A 22466-nucleotide genomic window follows, 5' to 3' on the forward strand; every position below is an offset into this window, starting at 1 on the left:
TTCCTTCCTTGTTTAATATTTATCAATATCATTTTTAGTCACCAAAGTAATCCCATTACACTTAAATAACATTGATGATAACAAATCACCAACAAATTATTGCTCTCATGTCTCATAGTAGCTAATCAATCGGCTCCCTGATTCCATTCTACCAAATAGTAGCTAAAAGTTTGAATTTCTATCATTAACCTAAACTTGTCCGTCTTCTCTCTCACCTTAAAGTTGATGCTCCTCCACATTGTTCATTTCCAAATTCGCAGCTCCATCCGTCGCCTCCAACATCTCCAGCCGTCCCACCCCTCCCATGCCTCTAACACCACCACCGCACATCAGAACTCCAACTCATCTTCGGGTATCTAGTCCGTTCTTCAGTTTTTCCTGATTTCTCTTTATTTTTCCTGAAATCGATGCTCCAAATCTGATGAAATTGGCGATTTCTCGGAAATCGGTAATGAAATCGTTGATATGAAATTGTTTGTTGATTTCTTAAAATCGTGATGTTCTGATGAAATTGTATGCTGATTTCTCCATATTGTATGTTTTGATTCGGGTATAGTTGTCAATTACGTGAAAAGGAATACAATCATTTTTCAAGTTTCTTTCTCTTCTCATTAATCTCCATCTTATAGCTTTTATCTTGTCTCAAGATTAGATGAAAAATGAGAGTTGCTCTTTTCTTCTTGTTAAAGATATAGTACTTGTGGTTTTGTTACATATTTTGTTTCATCCATGAATAAATGCTTTCAAAATGATGAAATCTTTTATGTTCTTGTGTTTGATGACGTTAAAGGATCTTCAGATGCAAAGGAGCATAATCAAAAAGCCCATACACATTCCCAGGAGTTGGAGAAGCAGGTATGTATACAATGAATTAATTTTTACCAAATTATGTCATGATTTGCATTCTGTTGTAGTTTATAGGTGTTTATTCCTTATTATAGTTGGAGAAACTACGGTTGGAAATGGATCTCAAACTCAGTTTAAGGGAGGCTTTGGAAACTAGATCAAAAGAATTGGATCAGAAAATGTTTTTGTGATTGTGTGAAGTGAAAGCTAACACAAGAACCACTTGTTGCTTGCTAATTTGAGGATCTATTACTTAATCAAGAAATTAACCAACTTATCACTACATATACATCTAAACTCATGAATAAAGACATATAAGTAGAAATAAGAAGTTAAGATGTAAAACACTTTCCTAAAAATCTAAGAACAAGTTCACGGAGTTCTTCAATATTCAACAAAATATTCAAGCAATTTCACCAAAGTCAACCAAGATTAGTTTATCCTAATATGGCTAAACTCAAGAAACAAAAATAAAACATAATTGTACCACACATGTAGCAAGAATCAAAGGTAAAAGATGATGTCTCTTTAAGGTTTCAAGGCTTAAAGAGCTCACAAATCTCCATAGAAAATCCTTCAAAATGGAATCCAAGAGTTCTATCAAAAGTGTCCCACCAAGCGTCCCAAAATAGAGGTAAAAAGCCAAAACTCAGTTTCTTCACTGCACGGTCCACACATATAGTGTGTAAATCCACACGAACCGTGTGTTTGTTGCTGTATGGATTAATTGGCCCATTTGCTTTGGTCTTCAATATCCTTTCTTCTTGCCTTGGTCTAACCCATTTACAAGGTTCTTGATAGCCCAAGTTTGTCTTTTAAGCTCCTCCAAACTAGCCCATAACTTCTTTTGATCATCCAAAGCTTTATTTGTCTTCACATCATCATCATTCACCATCCAAGATTAAAGCCCAAATTATTCCTTCATTAGGTTGACAATAAGCCGAATTGCACCACTTCACTCCCACAAATAAAACACAAGCCTCCAACTTCAAGGTTAGTATTCCGACAATCCTCCATATTCAAAAGTATTCGAGAGATCCCGAAATTATGCTCAAAAGACTGTAAATTATCCGATAAATGTGAAATATAACGATAAGAGAAAATATGCATGAACACTAACTTAAAGAAGATGAAATGGGCTAAAATAAACTAGGAAAAGAAGTAAATAAAATGAAACTATCACCTATAAACAAGATTTATCAATGATTCTTTGTCATAATATTGATTGATTTACTTACGGGAGCGATGTCTAGAATAGATTTAGTGAGATGTTTAAAGTGGATTTTCCAAAGAGTATACTATGTATACCAAACAGATTCTACCTCCAATATGATCTTACTTGGTTGTTCCTAATTTGATAGATCTCGATGTATTCATTGGGATTGTTGAGGAATCTAAAAGAAGTTATAAAACATGTATAAATACGAACAAATACTAAAGTATAGTAATATTCGTATTTAGGGATAAGTTGAAGTATTAGTCAAAGAGCTAGCTTTTTAGAGGATCTTCCACCTCAATCAGGTAAATGCATAATTACTTTATGAACATAATTTTAATACAAGTATTATTAAAAGTATTAAATCTCTGTTGAAAGTTTATATGTGAATTATATGCTTATTGCATGAGATATGTGTTAGATGTATAGTTAATAACATACATTGTGCGAACTAGAGATGATTATATATGTGTTCAAATGTATATATAATATTATTACATGATAATAATAATAATAATATAAGTATTATTTTTGAGAAAGTATATATACACACCTAATACTCTGTGTTAAATGTATACACTAGATTATGATAGTGTTGTCTAAATAGAGTTGGTATTGGGAGTTAAGATTAAGCATTGTGGTCTTCCCTAGTGATGATATAAAACTCATAAAGGATACTTAGTTTGAGTTAAGCTTAAGAGATATAAACTTATCCTATATTGCAAAGATATTACATAGGGAGGAACTTTGGGATGATTATGGGTATTACAACCTTGTTTAGACTTCTGTATTGTAAAGATATTACTTAGGCAAGAACTTAAGGATAATTATGGGTATTACAACCTTGTTTAGTTATACCCTAAGACTTAAAAGAGATGCTTAGTTCAATTAATTTCGAACAAGGGGTAGTTTTTTGTACAAAGTATTTCTCGACACTATCACGTATCAGGGTACAATTTGCGTACTAGAGTCTACATGATAAGTTTGATATTAGGTAGTTATGTTTTAGGGTATGTGTGATATTAGAACGGATATGAGAGTTCCGTTTCCGTGTTACTATCTCGAGTCCAGGAGCGAGTTTCGTACAAGTCATCTGCCGGAGTAGGGTGATAACCACTGACCATTCTAGGCAGTCAATTGAAACACCAACATGTTCATTACATATAGGTGTTAATGAATCATACACTCCATGAGTATGGATTGTGTGTTCATTCGAGTACTCCATTTCCCCTCATTTGTTGTTTAAGTCATCTAATGGAGTATAAATAGCCACCATGAACTTAACAGTCTTGCGCTGCTAATGAATTATATTGATATGAGGAGACAGGATCGCATGTTTATTCAAGTACTCCATTCCCATCAATCGTTTTCTTTATTGACCCTGGTATGCTGCCAGGGAATCCCGAAACATCATAGTTAATTTGTTATTCATAGTGATCCATGTAGATAGATCTAGTAAAGTAGTTGTATAGGATCAGTATGTGAGGATCAACATGATAAGGTAGATTGTTTTTATAAATATGATATATTTGTGTTGATAACAGTTGTTTTTTTAGGTTTGAGATAGATGATTTATTATCATTAAAACATTATGAGATAGAAAACCTTATATATCTCATCAAGTTTTCCAACATAACCCACTTAAGTTTTATGGTATGTTGAGTGATTGAAGAAAGGACCTACCATAAATCTGAAATTACATGAAAACCTTTAAATTAAGGCACATACTAATAATCAGCATGTTCTGGAATAAGATTTTCATATGCTATCCTCCTACAATTACTTCATAGCAATTGTCTTACTCATGTTAAATGGTGACATGTCATATTTAATAAAATTAATAATATTTTAATACTTAAATGTAACACATGTCACAATTTAACAAGGATAGGAGAATTGGTAGGAATAAATGTATGTGGATATTTAATTTCTCTTGAATTATAACTATAGCTGCCACATTCTTTTTAAATTAGTATATTGAAATTTCGACAAATAACTTTGTCATCTCGCCAAGATATTAATGCTACCAAAAATACCTTCAAACCCATTTGTATTAAGATAACAGATACCAAACCACCAAGCAACGGATCTATAAAATAGTACAAGGCAATACAAATATTTAAATTAAAAACAACACTAAACAAACAAACATCTCTTACACCAACTATAACCAAATATTTGCTCCTACAAATCCCTATCAAATAAAATAAGTTTTAGCATTTTAGCACTAGAAAAAACTATTTATTCGGTCATGGTCCCTCATGTTTCAATTTCAACCACTTTTTGCCCATTGCCATTTCCCAATAAAAAATAATAATAACATTACAACAAGGGTTTTAATTTAATGGGCAAAAAGGTTATTGGAACATAAGTTATAATGAATTAATGACTGACCAAATAAATAAATTTAACAGAGCAGTTGCCAAAACTTATTGTATAATAATAATAATAATAATACATGGTTCAACAAATACCTCCTTTCTCAACTATCAACTCATCTTATGTAATCATCTTAACAACATTTTCAAGCATTTATTAAGCCTTTAGATGCCTTCCCACATATGCCTACGAATAAATGAAAAAAAAAACATAAAAAAGGGGAACCATGATGCGTGAAAAAACATGATAGATAACAACTGACCTCAACAAGCTTAGTGATTTTGGATTTAGAAAACGCGAGATATTGATCAATCTTTTCTTGTGTTCTTGGAATTTGAACTCCTTGAATACTACTTGAAACCTTTTCAACCACTTTTTTCACAATTGTTTTATAAACTTCTCTACTCATTTTACCTTCTTTCCATGTTGGTTTCAATATCTCTTTAACAAATTCCACAAGCACAATCTTGAATTGTCTCATTGCCTTTTCATCACCCTCTTCCACTTTCCCTTGTACCTCATTCTTCCCACTATTATTCGTATTCTTTAAATTCTCATCTTTTTTCTTCTCGGTTTCCTCCTCCTTCACATCTGATTCCACCGGAATCGGATTCCCCTGTTCCACGGAATCACTCACAGGGGCACCAGAAGATCCGGAATTCGGAAGGGAATAGAGCAACTCAAGGGCACTTGCGAGAATTTGCTTCTCATTTGTTTGAGAAAACTGCTCCTGCTCCTTATTTTCAGTTGGGATCCCGTTTCTAGAAGCTTCTAGAGGTTTCCCTTCTTCAAGTTTTGGTCCTCCGTTGATGTCATGACTTTTTTCAGCCTGATTTAAAGCGATTGGGTTTTGAGTAAATTGGGATTGGGATTCTTGATTCCATGAAATAGGAGCATTCCAAGATTTGTTATTTTCATCATGTGACCTTTCTACATAATCCTCTGATTTTGGAATATCATGAGAAAACTTGCAACGATTTCGGTTGCAATTACCCCTCATAAAAAACCTACATGGGGGCTTCACACTATTATTATCATAAGAATTATTCCTATTATTATTATTATTACCTCCGTCTCTGTGGTAATCAGCATCTTTCCTATGACCATGTCCATCGGAATCCTTATTCCTCTCATCACGGAATCCTGATTCCGGGTGGACGAATCTACCCTGACCCTGACCCTGACTACCTCTTCTAGAGTTTCCAGAAGCAAAATCTTTAGATGATCGATGTGATGATGCTGCCCTTGAAATCGAATCATTTCTTATGTCACCGGAATCATACGATTCCTGTCTTTCATCCCGATTCCGATCCCGGTCCCGGACTCGGCTTCGGGGTGGACTCCTACTCCGGTCTCGGTTGCCACCTCTACATGTTATTTAGAATTCAAAAGAAAGAAAAAAACATAAAAAAGGGTGTTTTTGGAAAATGATTATTTGATGTTTTGAATAATCATGATTAGATAATCAGTGTAATGGAATTGCAAATGCAAACCTATATGGGATGTTTTCATTTGGTTGTTGTTGCATAGGGTCATGAGAAAAATCATCAGACATGAATACATCATTAGTTTCTGAATTTGAACGTTTTGGTGAAGTGTCTCCATGAAAGCTTGAATCAAGAATCTTTCCACTTTGAGGGATTGCTTCTTCTTTGTTGTCCCATAAGGATTTTGATCTTCTTCGTGCACCACTCATTGTCCCACTTTTTAATGCTTTTTTCTTTACCTTTTCTACTCAAGCTACAGCATAATCTGTTTTTGCAAAAAGATTAAGTTCAAATTTACATGTTTCAACTTCCACACTTGCATGATTCAACAAGATATGCTTGAAACATAAATTAGGCTTCATATTCATTAATCTCTAATCTAAGGGTTGATGATTAGAAATATAACAAAAGTCTACTCATACTTTGTTCAAAAACACTAAACAAATGACACCAATGGAAACAAGAGCCCCCATCTCTAACCATGGAAGCCAATTGAGGTCCTATCTAACACCCTAAAATCTGGATAATAGCATAAGGTAACTAAATACATCAAGATTGTGTTACTAACAATTTTGCCAATGTATAATGTAATAGAACAATAGTTTTTTGCTTCATGTTTTGTGCAATCCAAATAAATTATTCTACCAAATCACAATAAGCTAATAAGCACCTTATATGAATACCCTAATACTTCAAAATAGATACACACAATATTAGTTTATCTTCCAATTGATCTCTTAAAATATTCAACTATCTTCTAAACACAATACCTCATATAAATGCTTGTTACAACCTCACCTCTAAATACCCACAACCCATGTGATTTACAAAGATCAATGTAGATAAATCATGCAAAGCACAAAACCTTAATAGTCCAACATATCCATCAATGGTGTTCTAGAACAAATTCATAATAACCATACATAATCTTCACAAATAACATGAATATAACAACATTTAGCCATTTAGACATTTAGCTTACTAGCCCTAAGACAAAACCCTAGTTTTAAGACAATTACTTTAGCAAATATGAACTCTAGGTTTAACATGTCTATATCTTTAGTACCCAAGAACACAATGATAGTCCTTGAAAGTTTTCAATAACTGCTTTCCCAAGAGAGAAAAAAAAAATACCCTTTTGTGAGAGTGAAGTATAATAAATGAAAAAGTCCCAAAGTAAAAGCCTTTAAAACCCTTTGTTATACATAAGCAACATGCAAGTTGCATAGCCTCCTCACCTAATTCCATTTTTCCTTAAAAGCACCTTCCATTTGCAACTTACTCAGACTTTTTGTGATGATGTGTCATATGACTTACTCATTGGCCAAGTCATGTAGACCCTTCTAGACATTCTCCTTGCCCTTAGTTATATGATTTGCCATACAACTTGCCCAAGTTGCATTCCATTGTTTGTTTGAAAAGAATCTTCAACCAAAACATATCCTTGCTTTCTTCAAAGATATCCAATTACTAGATTTAGATTTCAATAGTTGACATGTAAGCACTTTTGCTTTGTTTTTGCAAATGTTGAATTCGAAGTGCCCTTCGAATATATCTCTAACACCATTTAATAGCTTCCTAATGTAGAAGTGTTTGACATTATAATGCTCACGCCTCATATTGCATTGGACGTATCATGTCTAGTCCATGATGGACCATATTAATATTATATATATCGAGTTGCTAATTACAAAAGTTGAATTTGCAACATAATGGATAAGTATCACCTCAAATTAGGTTCCATATCTAGCAACTTGCCAAAATACACTAGATCCATATATGGTCACATTCTTACTTGATAGTCCTTTTTACCCTCTTTACATACTAAAATAGCTAAAACCTTTCCTTCCTCCTTTGAATTTAACAAACCAATACACCCCCACCTTTTTTCTCAAGGGAAAGAGTAAGGACATTAGGTAGTCACTCAAGAGTCAAGACACTTGACTTTTAGAACACCAATTGCATCTTGATTTGTAGAAGTTGATGGAGAATTCCCGTTTTAGACATGATGTTGATGCCAACTAATGTTCTTAATGTCTATCCAACATATGCCACACAACCACAACATGCATCAACCTTCACAACATGACAAACTTGCTTCACATTGCAATTTGCAAAGCTTTATGTATAGCAAAACTCAAAACATGATGCTTCTTAACTTTGAGAGTATTCGCCATTTATATATTATTGATTTATTTCCAAATCTGCCCCTCAGATTTGTCAAGGGTTGTTACGAGCATTTTGAAGATAGTTCCACCATGATCACTGGTTGATATAACCAATGTCACATGGAAGATCATTTGGAAAGCAACAAGTGCCTAAAAATGATAGTTCAGCAACATTGAAGAGTGGATTTCATTATTATATTTCTGGATTAAATTCCCATAATTTGGTTGCAAAGGGAAAGATATGTTGCTGGAGATCAAGAAAGGTTGGCAATGAGGATTTTCCATTATTTGGATATGTGGCAGCATAATATCACGTGGCCCAGAAAAAACGCAGCCATCTACACATGTAAAGATCACAAAAAGAAAGAAAAAGAATCAAGAACATATCACGTGACTGTGATATACAAGGTGCCTAGATACACAATAAAGCTTAAAATCAACATCAACTAAGAATTCAAATAAAAAGTAGTTCTGATGATATACAAGTTGTGGTAAATCAATCACACTCAACAACCATAAAAAAGGGATCTAAATTATGAATGAATACGCAAGAAAAGATAATAAAATGTCACAACAAAAATATCCACATACACCAACACTCTAGGTCTATATATCTAACACTGTATCCACTTAAAGTTTTGGTTAGAGAGACCCTCTTTCCTGAAGGTCCCAATGCATGATAAGAAAAGGAGTGGCTTCTTATATATCAAGTCACTCTATGTACTATAAAAGTAGACCAAATGAAAGGGCATAGAAAAGTTTAGGATAACTTATTGGAGAAACTTTATTAAAAAAAAAAAAGGAGAGATCACCTATATCCTTGATCTTCACCCAATTCCTGTGAATTTAATGCTACCTAAGAATTCAGTCGCAAGTCTCTTAAAGCTATTTGCCTGTTGCGACATAAACCAAGCTAAGATAAGAAACTTTAGTAAGGAAGAAGGTGGGAACATGCACACTTTGAGAGCACACGGGGAGTTGTATACTAGAAGTTAGCAGCTGAATCACATATATGTCTAATACTTAGCACTATTGGGAGCTGAATTAGCGTCAATTAATTCCCTTTTTTAATAAATGAAAGTTGAATCGACCACAGAATTAAAAAGACACAAAAAAAACACCAGTCACTTCAGTTACATGTCTTAACGGGCAAAAGCTAAGCATAAACACAAGATCCCTTTTCAAATAACATTTATTTCACAACGATACGTACAAGAAAGAAGGCTTCTCATTAATAGCGTCATTGACAAATTTAGAGGCCGAAAAAGTTGATAACTTGTCTAACGAACGAAGGAAAATGAAAACCCTAACTGAAAAGCGCGAGGGAATGATGAATACCTGTAAGCGAAGAAATGAAAACCCTCGAATTATGTGTGATTATGTTCCTTTCTCGCCATTGTTCAGTAGCAGCAATCTGAAGAATGAAAGGATCTTCTTTTCGTAAGGCATAGATTTTAGGTCATTTAATTGTACGAGTCAACTAGTGATTTAGGTGATATATGGAATTGGGGGTAGAACTGAGAATCTTGAAATTACCGAAGGACCGTCGCAAAATGGTAATTTACGAAACAGCCCCTAAGGTTATTAAAATTTGCAATTATTTTGGAAAAGAATAAAAGTTTACAATTATTTACGATATGGATCATGAATGCAACAAAACCTAAAATGTAACCAGATGAGTGTTTTCACTAGGACAGAATAATCAAATAAGAGAGGTTCAAATAAGAGAGGTTCAAATAGTGTAAATAGTCTAATTCGTTTCAAAACTTTAAATCAAACTATACTCATTCACTAAATTTAGTAATCAGTATCATATTTGTCTCAATAAAGTTTGTAGATGTGATGTTATGTTTCGCCTCATTACTCAACATTATGAAAAATAAATAAACACTTAAGCAAAGAACATAGGAAGTTCGTATTCGTTTTATCTTCAAAGCCTCGATCTACACTCATTAAAGGGGTCTAACTTTTCGAACCAATCAAACTTAAAACACATGAATTTCACATGCTTTGTGATTTTCTTTTTTTGATTTTCCAGGATTAATTGTTAGATTAGCCATGAATTTTTTGGCTTTGTCACCATTAATTCTTAGAACTTTAAATTTATTAAATTAGACCTTCAACTTTTGTAAAATGTAATGATTTGGTCATTGCACCGGGCTATAGGAGGTTAAATATGATACAATGCCGCATATCCAAAATCTGATATTTATCTTCATCCATGGGGCCTTGTCAATGTATTTCTTTGACTCAAGTACAAAAAAAGTTTCCCAAACACCCTCTAACTAGGAAATTTATAAGTGTCACATGTGGTGAGTGCAAACAAAAGGATCACAATTCAAAAAAATACAAGAGTCAAATTCAAGAACATACAAAAGTCTGGGAGAGAATGCAAGAGAATATATGTAGCAGTCAACCAAGAAATTGATATGGTGCAAGGGTTGTCATGGTGCAATGATGAAAATGGTGCATGGTTGATGTTTTTTTGGTATGGTTTTCATGTCGTTTAAGGTTTCAAAAACAATATTTTTATTTTGAAAACTATGGTTGTTTAAGAAATAGTTATAATAATGTCATTGTGACTATTGATGGTTATGTCTTTTGTGATGGTATAATTATGAACATGTTTGACTTTACCACCCTTTTGGTTATGTCTTTTGTGTATGGTATGTTGATGACATTGTGACTATGGATGGTTATGTCATACTATTTATTTGAAAACCGATATTTTTCATTTTGAAATCGTCAGTTTGTGTGTGTCACTTTATATACCATCTAATCTATGTACGAGTACACTATTAAGTTAAAGAAAATCAATGTATTACAACACAATCAACTTAAACAAACATTATGAGAGACTACTTTAGACATTGAAATGGGTTACCATACAAATAAGGGTTTCTAAATCATAATAATAATAATAACAACCAAAACCTTAACATATATGCCCTAGTTCCGAAACAACACAATAACCACAAACAAGATCCATGTTTTGCTTCTATCTTGCAAATCCCCCCAAGACACCCAATGTCTATTAATTAATTGTTCTTAGTAACCAATAAACCCAATTGGTCTTCAACACATTATAAACCTCCATATGGAATCCTTCAATTTTTCAGGAAAAAAAAGGATTAAGCTCAAATCTAAGGAAAATGTTTGAACTTTGAAGTAACTTGAAATTGCTAACCTGTTCACAACATGCATCAAATGGGTAATCAAGGGTAAGAGATGTCACTACATTCGCAAAATCACCACATTTCCACGCAAGCAAAACACTATCGTTGAGGGAAATGAGTTTATGTTTGAATAATAAAAGAACCGATGAAGCCGAAGGTGTATAGAAAAGGTAGAGACTTTGAAAGACAAAAATGATAAAAATGTTATCATAGGGAGGACATATGTTCTACTTAATGGGGCCCTTTTGACATAAGTTAAATTAAAGGATCAAAACCACCAAAAAAGAAAATTTAGATTTTAAGCCATTTGTGCAAATTGAAAAAAATTTAGACTCCATCAACAGTTTTTTAGCAAACACAAAGAGCAATTTTGTAGTTTACTCAATTATTTATCGCAAACCAGTTTGCACAAAAAATAAATTGAGTATTCAGTGGAAATTTATAAAAAGTGAAAACATGTTCAACATGGTTTTAATATAATACACGTTTACAATTTTGCTAAAACAAAAATCATATATATAACACAAATTACCATTTCAAACAATTTAATAATTTCAAGATCATTATAATCCCGATGTGCTATTATCTCGTCTATGACCCACATTGACTTACCCATATAAGAAACTTTAACTTTCAACTTACATAAAAACTGCAACTATCACCTACATGGCTACACACATTAAAACAGATTTTTCGATCACTATAACAACGCCGCCGTCAAAACAGTCGCCGGTGGCGGTGGAGCCAGAGCATTCACTGTTCCATTATCAGTCCAATTCGTTTCACCCCAATGCCAAAGCATACTCTCCCAGAAACAAAAATCCTCAAAACAACTCTCCAAACGTGAATCTTTTATCGTAATCTTCCAATGCCCATCGGAATAGTTCCCTTTCTCCGCCTCCCTCCGATCCCACTCCAACGCCGCCTTCTGCTTTGATCTAAGCAAACAATACTTATGCAGATTCTCCGGCATCGCATCATGAACCTTCCACCACCGTTCATGTGCCACGTCACTAGCAAACTCCTGAATCTTCGCCACGTTCCAGTTGCAATCATAGTCTCGAAAACACAACCATGGCTTCAACCCTAGGTAATGAAGAACGTAAAGAACCGGAGGATCGGCGCCAAAAAGACGTGTTTTCATAACCTTCTTTTCTTCCTCATCGCCTTCCCAAAAATGCTTCAAAAAATTCATATGTTTAGGGATCCGATGCCACCACGTGAAGATCTCGTTCAAGTACCCTTGATCGCCGCCGTTGTACGACTCAATCTCATCGATGTGATCCATCAACAACTTGAAAGTGCAATTCGAAGGCTCAACCACCATTACACCGGAATTGAAAAGCGTGGCGTTGTTTCCGGTAGCGGTAATCTCCGGCATCTCGAAGAGGAAGTCGATATTTCTGAGAATAAGTAAATCAGCGTCGATGAAAATGATTTTGTCGTAATCGGTTAACTGCCATAGACGAAACTTGCTGTAGTTCCATTCATTGTAGGCGTCTCGTTCGGCTTTAGGGTTTCTGATTCGTTCAATTGTGTGGACCTTCCACCCGGCGGCCTGAAGACCTTCGCGGTGGTAGTCGCTGATTGTGTTGTCGACGAGTATCACCAAGTCTCGGGTTGACCCGGACATCCGAATGCTTTGAGCTGCTGCAATTGCTCCACATACGTATACATGAGCCGAGTGTAGAATTGTTGCATACGCTTCTCGTTTCGGATTCCCGGAGTATCTATAATCTGTTACAAACACCAAATTAGTTCATCAATTGTAAATTAGCATGAAGATTATGAAATCACCACAAACTTTTTCATTCGTTACATTCACGTCCCTACGAATTCTAATTGTACGTTTTCGGTCCTTTAACCTTTTAAGGCTATTTTGGATGATAAATAGCATTTATGTCTTTTGCACGTGTCAGCTTTGGTGACGACAGTACAACCGTTTAAGTCTGATACACATCAAACACAGTACAACTGATTTAAGAATTTATTAAGAACTAACCTTTAGCCATGAGAGGGACCGAAAGTTCACAAGACCCAACCGGAAGCCGGACTTTATCCCTCAACAAATTAAGATCCGGTTCATATAACCAAACATTCCCCCTACGCATCACAAGCTCTTTACACATAAAAAGATTTGGAATCGGGAAACAATCGGTCACCAAAAGCACTCTAACCGGATGAACCCCTCTAGATTTAGCAACGAATCTTGCAACCGCAAGTTGCAAATGCAAACGAGCCACGTCTCTTGACCAATCCCGTGTCTTCACACACGGAAGCTTTACAGCTATGAAATCAATTCTTGGTTTTCTTGGAGCTTCAATCAAGGGTAATTTAGGGCATATGGGAACTTTATATTCTTCTTCTTCATCGATCCACTCGGGATATAGATCTTCCCAAGTTATGTTTTTAGCAGGATTGAGGCTGAGGGTAATGTGCTCGGGTGATGGGAGTAATTCCTTCCATTGATCGGTTTCATTCTCGTTGAAGTTTAATAGACCGATTCCCTTGTACTCATTTGCATCGGAAAGCGTCCTAATTACCCCGGAAATGTGATTCCAGTTGACTTTTAAATGGGATAGATAGCGTTCATCGTCTGAGAAAGATTTCTCATTTCCCCGTCTTTCTACCAAACTCACCCTGTGTGCACATGATGTAAGAAATTATTTACTCTGTGTACTGTGTACTGTGTACTGTGTACTGTGTACTGTGTACTGTGTACTGTGTACTGTGTACTGAGGGTAGGATATATAACGTACCGGGATCCGGAATGGGAAGGGCGTTCTGTGTTATATACAGCTGGCGAGTGAAGGAGCGTAAAAAGTGCTCCTAATATTATAATAACCAAAACAAGCTTTAAAGTAGGAAATTTGCAGCTTGCATTTCTGTCTTGGTTGGGACTAAGATATGGTTTTTCACCATCTTTAAAGCTTCTATTTCCAAAAGACCTTCTTTTGCTTGTATCTTCACTGAAACATAAAAAAACTATTAATATCTTATAAAATAATGGTATAACTTTTTGAATAAAACAATTTAAGAGGTCGTATCCATATGCATAATGCATCACATGTATATACGTTCTGGAAGACTTTCAGACTGTATGAACTATTTTATTTTATAGCTAAATTGGTTAATTTTATGGGCAGATTACAAAAAAGCTGGTTTATTTTTTTGTTTTCTCTATTTCAGCTATGGTTGACCTATAAAAACTGGTTACTATGTTTGATTTTGCTTACATGGACAATTTTTAAAGAGTTGGCATCTGATGTGGGAATGGAAATGTGAAAGTGTAGTTCTTAAGTGCATCCATTAGTATAACACATGCTTATGTGGACATTTCCCTAGCCACATCAGATGCCACATTAAAAAAAAATCCCATGTAAGCAAATCAAACCTCGCAACTGATTTTGTAGGTCGATAATGGCTAAAATGGGAAGAAAAAAAATGCCAATGGCTTTTATGCAAAAAATAAATAAATCATAATGGCTTTTTAGGTAATAGAACTGATAACATAGTGGCTTTTGTGTAATTTTCCCCAATTTTACCTATTTGACCAATTAGAGATAATTAATAACCCCAAAGTGACCCCCTTTTTCTATGATGACTTCACTAACATCACAGATCTTCTAGACTTCTACCTCTACTATAAAATGGGAAATGAAAATATGACATAATCTTCAATTAAATTTAAAGAAATCCTTGTACATGGAGAAATTTATCCAAGTGAGAATATTTATGAAGACCCTATTCATACAAACTTAATGCTTTAAAATATTCATACTTCATTTCTCTTATAACATATATAATAAAAATATTCAAGGGATAGTCATAAGTTTTTTCAAACATCTTATAGATTCATGACTATGAAACACCAAACACAACATAAACTATATTTGATATTAAATTTTCAAGGGTAATATAATCCATAAGAGAGGTCTCAGGTTCAAACCCTGGCATCCCCTTGTGATTTACCTCCTCCATGTTGTCAATTGGGGGGGAGGGGGGGGGGGGGGGGGGGGGGGTATACACCTTTTTTCTATGATGGGGGCAGAAAGTGTGATGAAAGTTTTGGATTTTAAAACTGAAGAGTCAAATCAACTACAGATCTAAAATAAGGGATTAGGTAGTTTTGGTAAAAGAAGAGAGGTAATTAAATCCTTTTGGTGTTTGTTTTAGCAGCCATAGCTATCTACTTATAGGCTACATGTAGAAATAAATGAAAATCACAATTGAACTATGCAACAACAACTACAAATACCAAACAATTCAAAAGGATAATAAGATCTACAAGAATATGGGACCACTTTTTCCTGATTATGGATAGAAAATTTGGTAACTTGTAACAACCGTTTTGATAACTAGCAATTTCTGAATGTGACATTGATATGACAAATCTAATCACCAACTTCTATTCTGTCATTCTATGTACCCAATATAACAATCAATGTCAATATCAACCTTTGAAATCTAGAATTTCACATCAACTTTAAAGTTGAGAGATTAACAAATCAAAAGACAGTGTATAACTATTCTTAGGTTTTGGAATAGATGGTCAAATAGTCAAACTTTATCTTACATGCTGATACCAAAATACACATTAACTAGATTAGATAAGATAATAGTTTCTTTGATCCTGAAATCAGTAGAGTTTTTTTTCTTAAAAGTTCATTAGATAAAAGTCGCATTTTCAACTGCAATTGAGTGGACTTCATAGAGAAAGAGGTCTCTGAATCTAAACGATAAAAGCTTAAATTCCAATTCCATTTTGACCCAAATGAAATTAGTTCATAAAAATCAACTTTTTAGGGCATCATTTTGTCAAATCTAACCAAATAAAACCTCAAACAAACAAATACCAATGCAAGGACACAAATAATTCTTCTAACAAGCATTTTCACAAACACCTGGTTTGCATATATTATCAACTCATTTTAAAGTTAAAAGAGAGGAAGGATCTACTTGGCAACGGAGAGCCGATGTCTAGGCTCAATTGGAGTAGGCGAAGCACCGAGGAGTCCTCTCATACTTGTCAAATCAATTTCAGTAGGGCTGCATCTGTGATCTGCGGAAAATGAAAATTAGGAGCAGACGAACATAACTGTTGACTCCCAAAAATAATTCTATTGCATGTGATTCCAACTTACGAATTCGGATCTTGAATACAAGAGAATATCAAAGCAACGTTGAGTTTTGCATATGGTTTTGGTGACTGGTGAGGAAAAGAACATTAATGGAGTCTGCTTCAGCGTTAAAGGTTTTATTACAGAGGGTCAGAGCTCGTACAGCCGCAGTCAAATTTATGCTCAAATTATGCAAATTTCTCTAAGCTATTGACATACTTCATTAATGGCCCTTGAACTGTGAGCTTGGCTAGTTGGGCCCTTATACTTTACAATAGCACCAAAAATGGTCAAATTGATTGAGAAAATGACGACGTGTCAAATATGTGATGAAAATCAATTGTTATTGTCTTGAATTATTTTCGATTTAATATAAATTTATTACTATAGTTATTATTGTTAATTTTAAAATCTATCTATTTGGATATTTTGATTTACTAAAAATGATTTTAAGACATTTTTTAGTTTGTATATGAATCTGTATGTAATATTTTATTTAATATAACTTTTTTTAGTATAGAATAAAGATTTTTTTGCTACATGTTACATTCTTATTTATTTTGCTACATATAATTTTGTGTTTATTTTAAATTAATGTTTATTCCACATGTCATTTTATTGTTTTTCATTTTATTAAATTGTAGATACTATTTAAATTCATATCAATTTCATTAATGAACTTTCCTTATAATTTCAAAATTATTAAATTAAAGATTCATTAATTTTCTTTATTTATTTATCTAAAGTATTTGTTTAAATTTAAAAAAGAAAACAACACTTTAATTTTTATAATTCAATATTTTTTTACTTTTGTTTATAAATTCATACTTCTTAAATGTTTAAAATTTTGTATTTAATTTTTTTTTAAATAAACCCATATAATATATGGGTTTTACACCTAATATAATAATTAATCAAAAACTTCAATGTAATTAAAGAAACATTTTAATTTTAATGCACGTCCTTTCAACTTGTAATACAATATATTTAATTTTACAATTTTGAATATGATGTTAAATATAATAACTTAGAAAATTTGAAATATACTAATACATGTGCAGAAGTTTTTTTTTTATTTTATTTAACTAATAGTGGTGAATACGGAATTTAAATCGAAATGTTAAAATAAACTTAAATTGTCCTGAACTCTTTATAAAATCAGTTTTAAAGTTATTGTAACGATAATTTTTTTAGATAATCTATAAAAAGCTAACAATAAAAAAGATATTTACAAAAATCTAAAACATTTAAAAATTCATATTTAGAATATTCATTTTGATATAATTTTTTTTACAAAAAATAAAGTAAAAGGTTAAAGATGAATCTTAGCACCATTTTTATGGACAAAAAAAAAATAGTGTATTGTTAAAATCTGATGATAATCGGTTTGAGAGAGCTCGCTCTTTGGTTCACCTCAACACAGAAAATGATCATCAAATTGATGGAAACAATTGCTTCATTCCTAAGTTAACTGACAGTCACCGGAGCAATCGAGCCGATCACCGGAACTTTTTCCCTCGAGATAACCCCACAAGATCTCCGAAAGCCCCGTATGTTTCGAGCCTACCGAAACTTTCTCCCCCGAGATAATAACCCCACAAGATATCCCAAACCCCTCATCATCCCCAACCGCCTAGGCTCGCGATCATATTCCAAACTCCAAAAGATTTCTTCACAAATCTCACTTCCTTCGAGAGAATTTCAGCTTGAAATTACGTCCACAAATCTTTCGAAGTCTTCGTGCAGCATTACATTAGATAATCGGTTTATTCATCTTGTAAGTTAAAGCTTCTCTAGGGTTCTATGTGACACACATTTAGTTTTTAGTGAATTTGAATATGTATCTGCTTTTGTGTGTTCATGATGATCACTTAATCGTACTTGTTCGGGAAATGTTGGATTTTTCGTCCATGGTCTGGAATATCCGTTGAATCAACTTTATCTTTGGGTTGTGAAAAAGGTTTATCGGAATTTGTCTCTTTATCTCACTTCAATTTCTGATTCCCTTTTTTGTAAAAGGTTATACTGTTTTCCTGTGTTTATTTACATATTGATGGAACTTGTTTTGACATTCTTTTGATCCAGTGCCCGTTATCCGCAATTGTAAAGGAAGTGTTATCATCGTATGTTTCTGATGGGATGGAAAAGAATAGTTATTGTTTTATCATTCTCTCTGATGGTGATGGAGTCCTCAAGCAGAATGTTACCATTGTCATCAAGCAACATTGGTGCTGAAACTTCCTTTCTATACAAGTGGACAATCTTCAGTGCAAGCTTCTGTGTACTCATTGCTCTTATCCTCTCAATGTGTCTAATGTTTGAGCACTTATCTGCATACAATCAACCTGAGGTATTTCTGTTATGTACCATCTTCATACATCATAATTCTTGATTCCCTGTTAAATTTGAATACAATTATCATCTCAAATTACTTGTATTTCAGGAGCAGAAGTTTCTAATTGGGCTTATCCTAATGGTCCCTGTTTATGCATTGGTATCGGTATAACATCTGTTCTTTATTTCTTTTCTGATACTTTTCTATATTCTTTACAATTATCTAATTTTCACTTTTTTTGTAATGTGAACAGCTTTTGTCACTGTTGGATTCAGATGCTGCATTCAACTATGAAGTAGTCAGGGATTGCTATGAAGCTTTTGCATTATATTGCTTTGAGAGATATCTCATAGCCTGCTTAGGTATGCTCTTTTCTAGATTTAACTCTTATAATTTCAGTTTCCTGTGTCCATGTTCATATTTTTTGACAAATATTATGTTGATTGAAGGTGGAGAGGATAATACTATTAAATTCATGGAAAGTAAAAGCCTAATCACCTCAAGCATCCCACTTATAGAAGAATCATATACTTATGGAATTGTGGAACATCCTTTTCCACTGAATTACATGTTGAGGGAGTGGTATCTTGGCTCTGATTTCTACCAAGCTGTAAAAATTGGGATTGTTCAATACGTATGATTTTTCTTAATTCTTATTTACAATTAGGTTTTATAATTCTAGTGTGGTTTACTCCTTATTCCTTATCTAATCTCATGAAAATTCTTGCTTCCAGATGATCCTGAAGCCCATATGTGCACTTCTAGCAATATTTTTTCAGTTTCTTGGAGTTTATGGTGAAGGAAAATTTGAATGGGGATACGCGTAAGTCCCTGTTTCCTTTCTTTTTTCTCCATTAAATGTTTTCTGGTTAAACAAGGGCAAATTTGTAAAATGTGAATACAAGTTGTTATATTTGTTTGCAGCTATCCATACTTGGCACTAGTCCTTAACTTCAGCCAAAGTTGGGCCTTGTATTGCCTCATACAGTTCTATTCAGTAATCAAAGATAAGTTAGCACCAATTAAACCTTTAGCCAAGTTTCTGACTTTTAAGTCAATAGTATTCTTAACATGGTGGCAAGGTGTTGCTGTTGCCTTTCTTTTTTCCATGGGTGCCCTTCAAGGTTCTTTAGCTCAAGAACTAAAAACCCGCATTCAAGATTACATCATCTGTATCGAGGCAAGTTTTGGGCTTTATTTCTTTTTATATATATAAAACCTAATTTAGGGTTTAGGGTTTAGGGTTTTTGAACATCTGTATGTTTACATACAGATGGGTGTTGCTGCAGTGGTGCATCTATATGTATTTCCAGCAGCACCTTACAAACGAGGTGAAAGATGCGTACGCAATGTTGCTGTGATGGAGGACTATGCATCTTTAGGTTCGGAACCTGCTCCGGATGAGGTTCGGGATTGTGAGAGAACCACAAAATTACGGTTTAGTCCTCATGGTGAAATCGAAAAGCGTATGAAGTTACATCAAAGTGTTCGTGATGTGGTTGTTGGAAGCGGTGAAATCGTAAGTTCCCATAACTTTTAACCTAGGGTTCCAGTAGCAGAGTCAGAGTCAGACTGTTGTGTACCTGATTTACATCTCACATCCTGACAGTGTTTTGTTGTGACTTAACATTTTTTATTATTTTTGTTGAATATAGATGGTTGATGATATGAAGTTTACGGTGTCGCATGTGGTGGAGCCGGTTGAAAGGGGAATAGCGAAAATAAATAAAACTTTTCATGAGATATCAAAGAATGTGAAACGACATGAGAAGAGAATAAAGAGCTCTAAAGATGATATTCATGTTATCCCTTTAAATTCATGGAGTAAGGAATTTTCTGAAGGGGATGATGATGGAGTAGGAGGGAGTTTTAGTGACAGTAGTGTCTTTGAAGGGAGGAGGCCACGTCAGCAATCGAAAGTCTCTTCTCAGTCTAACATGTTTTCTAAACCTTTTTGACAAAAAAAAAAAAAAAGTCAAATTACATATTTGGATATCATCTATACAGCTGGTAAGTTTATGTTTACTTGTACACATCATTTGTAACACATAACATGATGTGACATGACAATATTGGACTGAGACTGGTGTTTGTGTTTTTTGCAGGGTGATTAAGATACTTGATTCTGTTACCACTGTAAAAAAAATGTGGGTGATACTAAAAAAGGAGGTTATCAGCTAACAATAGAGGCAGTAGCTAATGATGTATTATGTATATATGTTTACGTTATATAATCCTCTAATGGATAGGGATTTATCCTTGAGGAAAAACTGAAAATATGATGCAGGATATTTGAAAAGTTCTTTTTTGGAATAAAGGATGAAATGTTGATAGTTGAGTTGTGGAGTGGATGGTTCTAACTAAATATACACAAAATTGAATGAATGTTTGTGTTGACTCGCTATAGAAATTAACATGTGTAGGTGATTTTAGTGTCATCAATACATTTAGTGCAGTCATGATTCTATTTGATACAAGTTGAGTTCTATTTGGTTATATTATGAGGAGATGTTGAGTGTACACTCAGATAACTAATGCGGACTCGGGAATGTGGGGTCCACGGACAAACGCCTCTGGTGGGTTCAAAGGGCGAGATCTAGGGGCATTGCCTATAGCGGGTCGAAGGGTAGAGCCCTTGGCGGGCCAGATCCTTAATGAAAAAATTGACCCGGAGAAAATTGCCCACAAATATCAACTGTCACAACCGTTGGAAATAGTTGTTACTTTTCCCACCAAATTAACCGAATTAAACTGCCATCTTCTTTATAAATTGATGGGAATAGTTGTACTACTGAAACTTTAGTACTACATTTGATATTAATGAATATATACTAACAGGGGAAGAGGTTGATGATGGAGGTTGTTTGGATGACTACGCTTCATTTGGAACTAATGTAATGCTCTGGTCTTTGGTTCTAAGGAGTTTCGTCAAAACACTATTTTGGGAAGAATGAAAAAAAAAAGTTTTATTTTCTTTTAACCGGATCGGGCAATGAATCAAAGTAAGTTGCATGTCAATCAGGTTGTTTAGCTTCTTGCTAGTTTATCTTTATAAAATTAGTCAGTTCTAAAAAAGAAAAAAATTAAAGGAAGATTTGACACACTTGCTAGACTTTTTCACTTTGTTGATAACAATGGCTTTGAATGCCAGACTTTTTCACTCACTTTGTTGATAACAATGGATATGAATGCTAGACTTTTTCACTTTGTTGATAACAATGGCTTTGAAAGGTCAAGAATCAACATCTTCAAAGTATTAACATTCAATTCTTTGTCAATTGTTAAGTAGGGTCGAATGAACAAAGTCAAAAAGATATTAAAAAAACATACCATTAAATGAATAGATTAAGCGCATTATTAGTTAAATAATTCCAAAGAAACATACCTTGATAAATAATCAATTGTAGCAATGCATATATAAAAAAATATCATACTAGCTCTATTTGTGGTTGAATGCATAAATGCAAAACCAAATCATAAAAAAATTGATTTTGTCGTATCATTGAAGTTGTAAATATTTTGTTCTACAAATGTATTATGATAATTGTAATATTTTTAATCTAAAATTGTTTCTAAATTATAAATATATATTTGCTTTAGAGGTGTATATGATTCAATTTTATGTGTTTTTTTTTATTAAAAACTAATGATACTAGGACTAGGCAAAAGTGAAAATTTGAAAAATTGAATTAAATTACAGAAAAATAAAAAATTTAAAGCATCTATAATGCATAATTTA

General features: G+C 33.7%; 3 protein-coding genes across 7 annotated transcripts; 1 reads left to right on the forward strand and 2 right to left on the reverse strand.

Annotated features, from left to right (window-relative positions):
* Positions 1-4159: 4159 nt before the first annotated feature.
* Positions 4160-9576, reverse strand: LOC145000353 (uncharacterized). Of its 4 annotated transcripts, none has more exons than XM_078959561.1 (5): positions 9435-9576; positions 7167-8434; positions 5935-6193; positions 4704-5808; positions 4160-4627 (listed from the first exon to the last, which is right to left on the reverse strand). In XM_078959561.1, the coding sequence occupies exons 3-5, from the start codon at positions 6135-6137 to the stop codon at positions 4598-4600; spliced, it is 1338 nt and encodes a 445-aa protein (XP_078815687.1). In that variant the 5' UTR covers positions 6138-6193; positions 7167-8434; positions 9435-9576; the 3' UTR covers positions 4160-4597. The 4 variants fall into 4 exon arrangements, with proteins under 4 accessions (XP_078815687.1, XP_078815688.1, XP_078815686.1 ...); XM_078959562.1 differs by lacking the exon at positions 7167-8434 and adding an exon at positions 8909-8989; XM_078959560.1 differs by lacking the exon at positions 7167-8434.
* Positions 9577-11787: 2211 nt separating this feature from the next.
* Positions 11788-16564, reverse strand: PGSIP2 (plant glycogenin-like starch initiation protein 2). Its single transcript, XM_078960249.1, has 5 exons — positions 16417-16564; positions 16232-16334; positions 14032-14241; positions 13275-13912; positions 11788-13009 (listed from the first exon to the last, which is right to left on the reverse strand). The coding sequence occupies exons 2-5, from the start codon at positions 16294-16296 to the stop codon at positions 11973-11975; spliced, it is 1950 nt and encodes a 649-aa protein (XP_078816375.1). The 5' UTR covers positions 16297-16334; positions 16417-16564; the 3' UTR covers positions 11788-11972.
* A 1190-nt stretch (positions 16565-17754) lies between these two features.
* On the forward strand, positions 17755-21065 carry LOC145002002 (organic solute transporter ostalpha protein (DUF300)). 2 transcript variants are annotated; one of them, XM_078961319.1, is made up of 10 exons: positions 17755-18169; positions 18478-18742; positions 18836-18892; positions 18981-19089; positions 19177-19361; positions 19462-19550; positions 19652-19907; positions 20001-20246; positions 20383-20737; positions 20833-21065. In XM_078961319.1, the coding sequence occupies exons 2-9, from the start codon at positions 18518-18520 to the stop codon at positions 20683-20685; spliced, it is 1470 nt and encodes a 489-aa protein (XP_078817445.1). In that variant the 5' UTR covers positions 17755-18169; positions 18478-18517; the 3' UTR covers positions 20686-20737; positions 20833-21065. The 2 variants fall into 2 exon arrangements, with proteins under 2 accessions (XP_078817445.1, XP_078817446.1); XM_078961320.1 differs by lacking the exon at positions 17755-18169 and adding an exon at positions 18192-18352.
* The last annotated feature ends 1401 nt before the right edge of the window (positions 21066-22466 follow it).

This window comes from Lactuca saligna, chromosome 6 (assembly GCF_052625555.1).
Source record: "Lactuca saligna cultivar CGN05327 chromosome 6, ASM5262555v1, whole genome shotgun sequence".
Classification (NCBI taxonomy): Eukaryota; Viridiplantae; Streptophyta; class Magnoliopsida; order Asterales; family Asteraceae; genus Lactuca; species Lactuca saligna.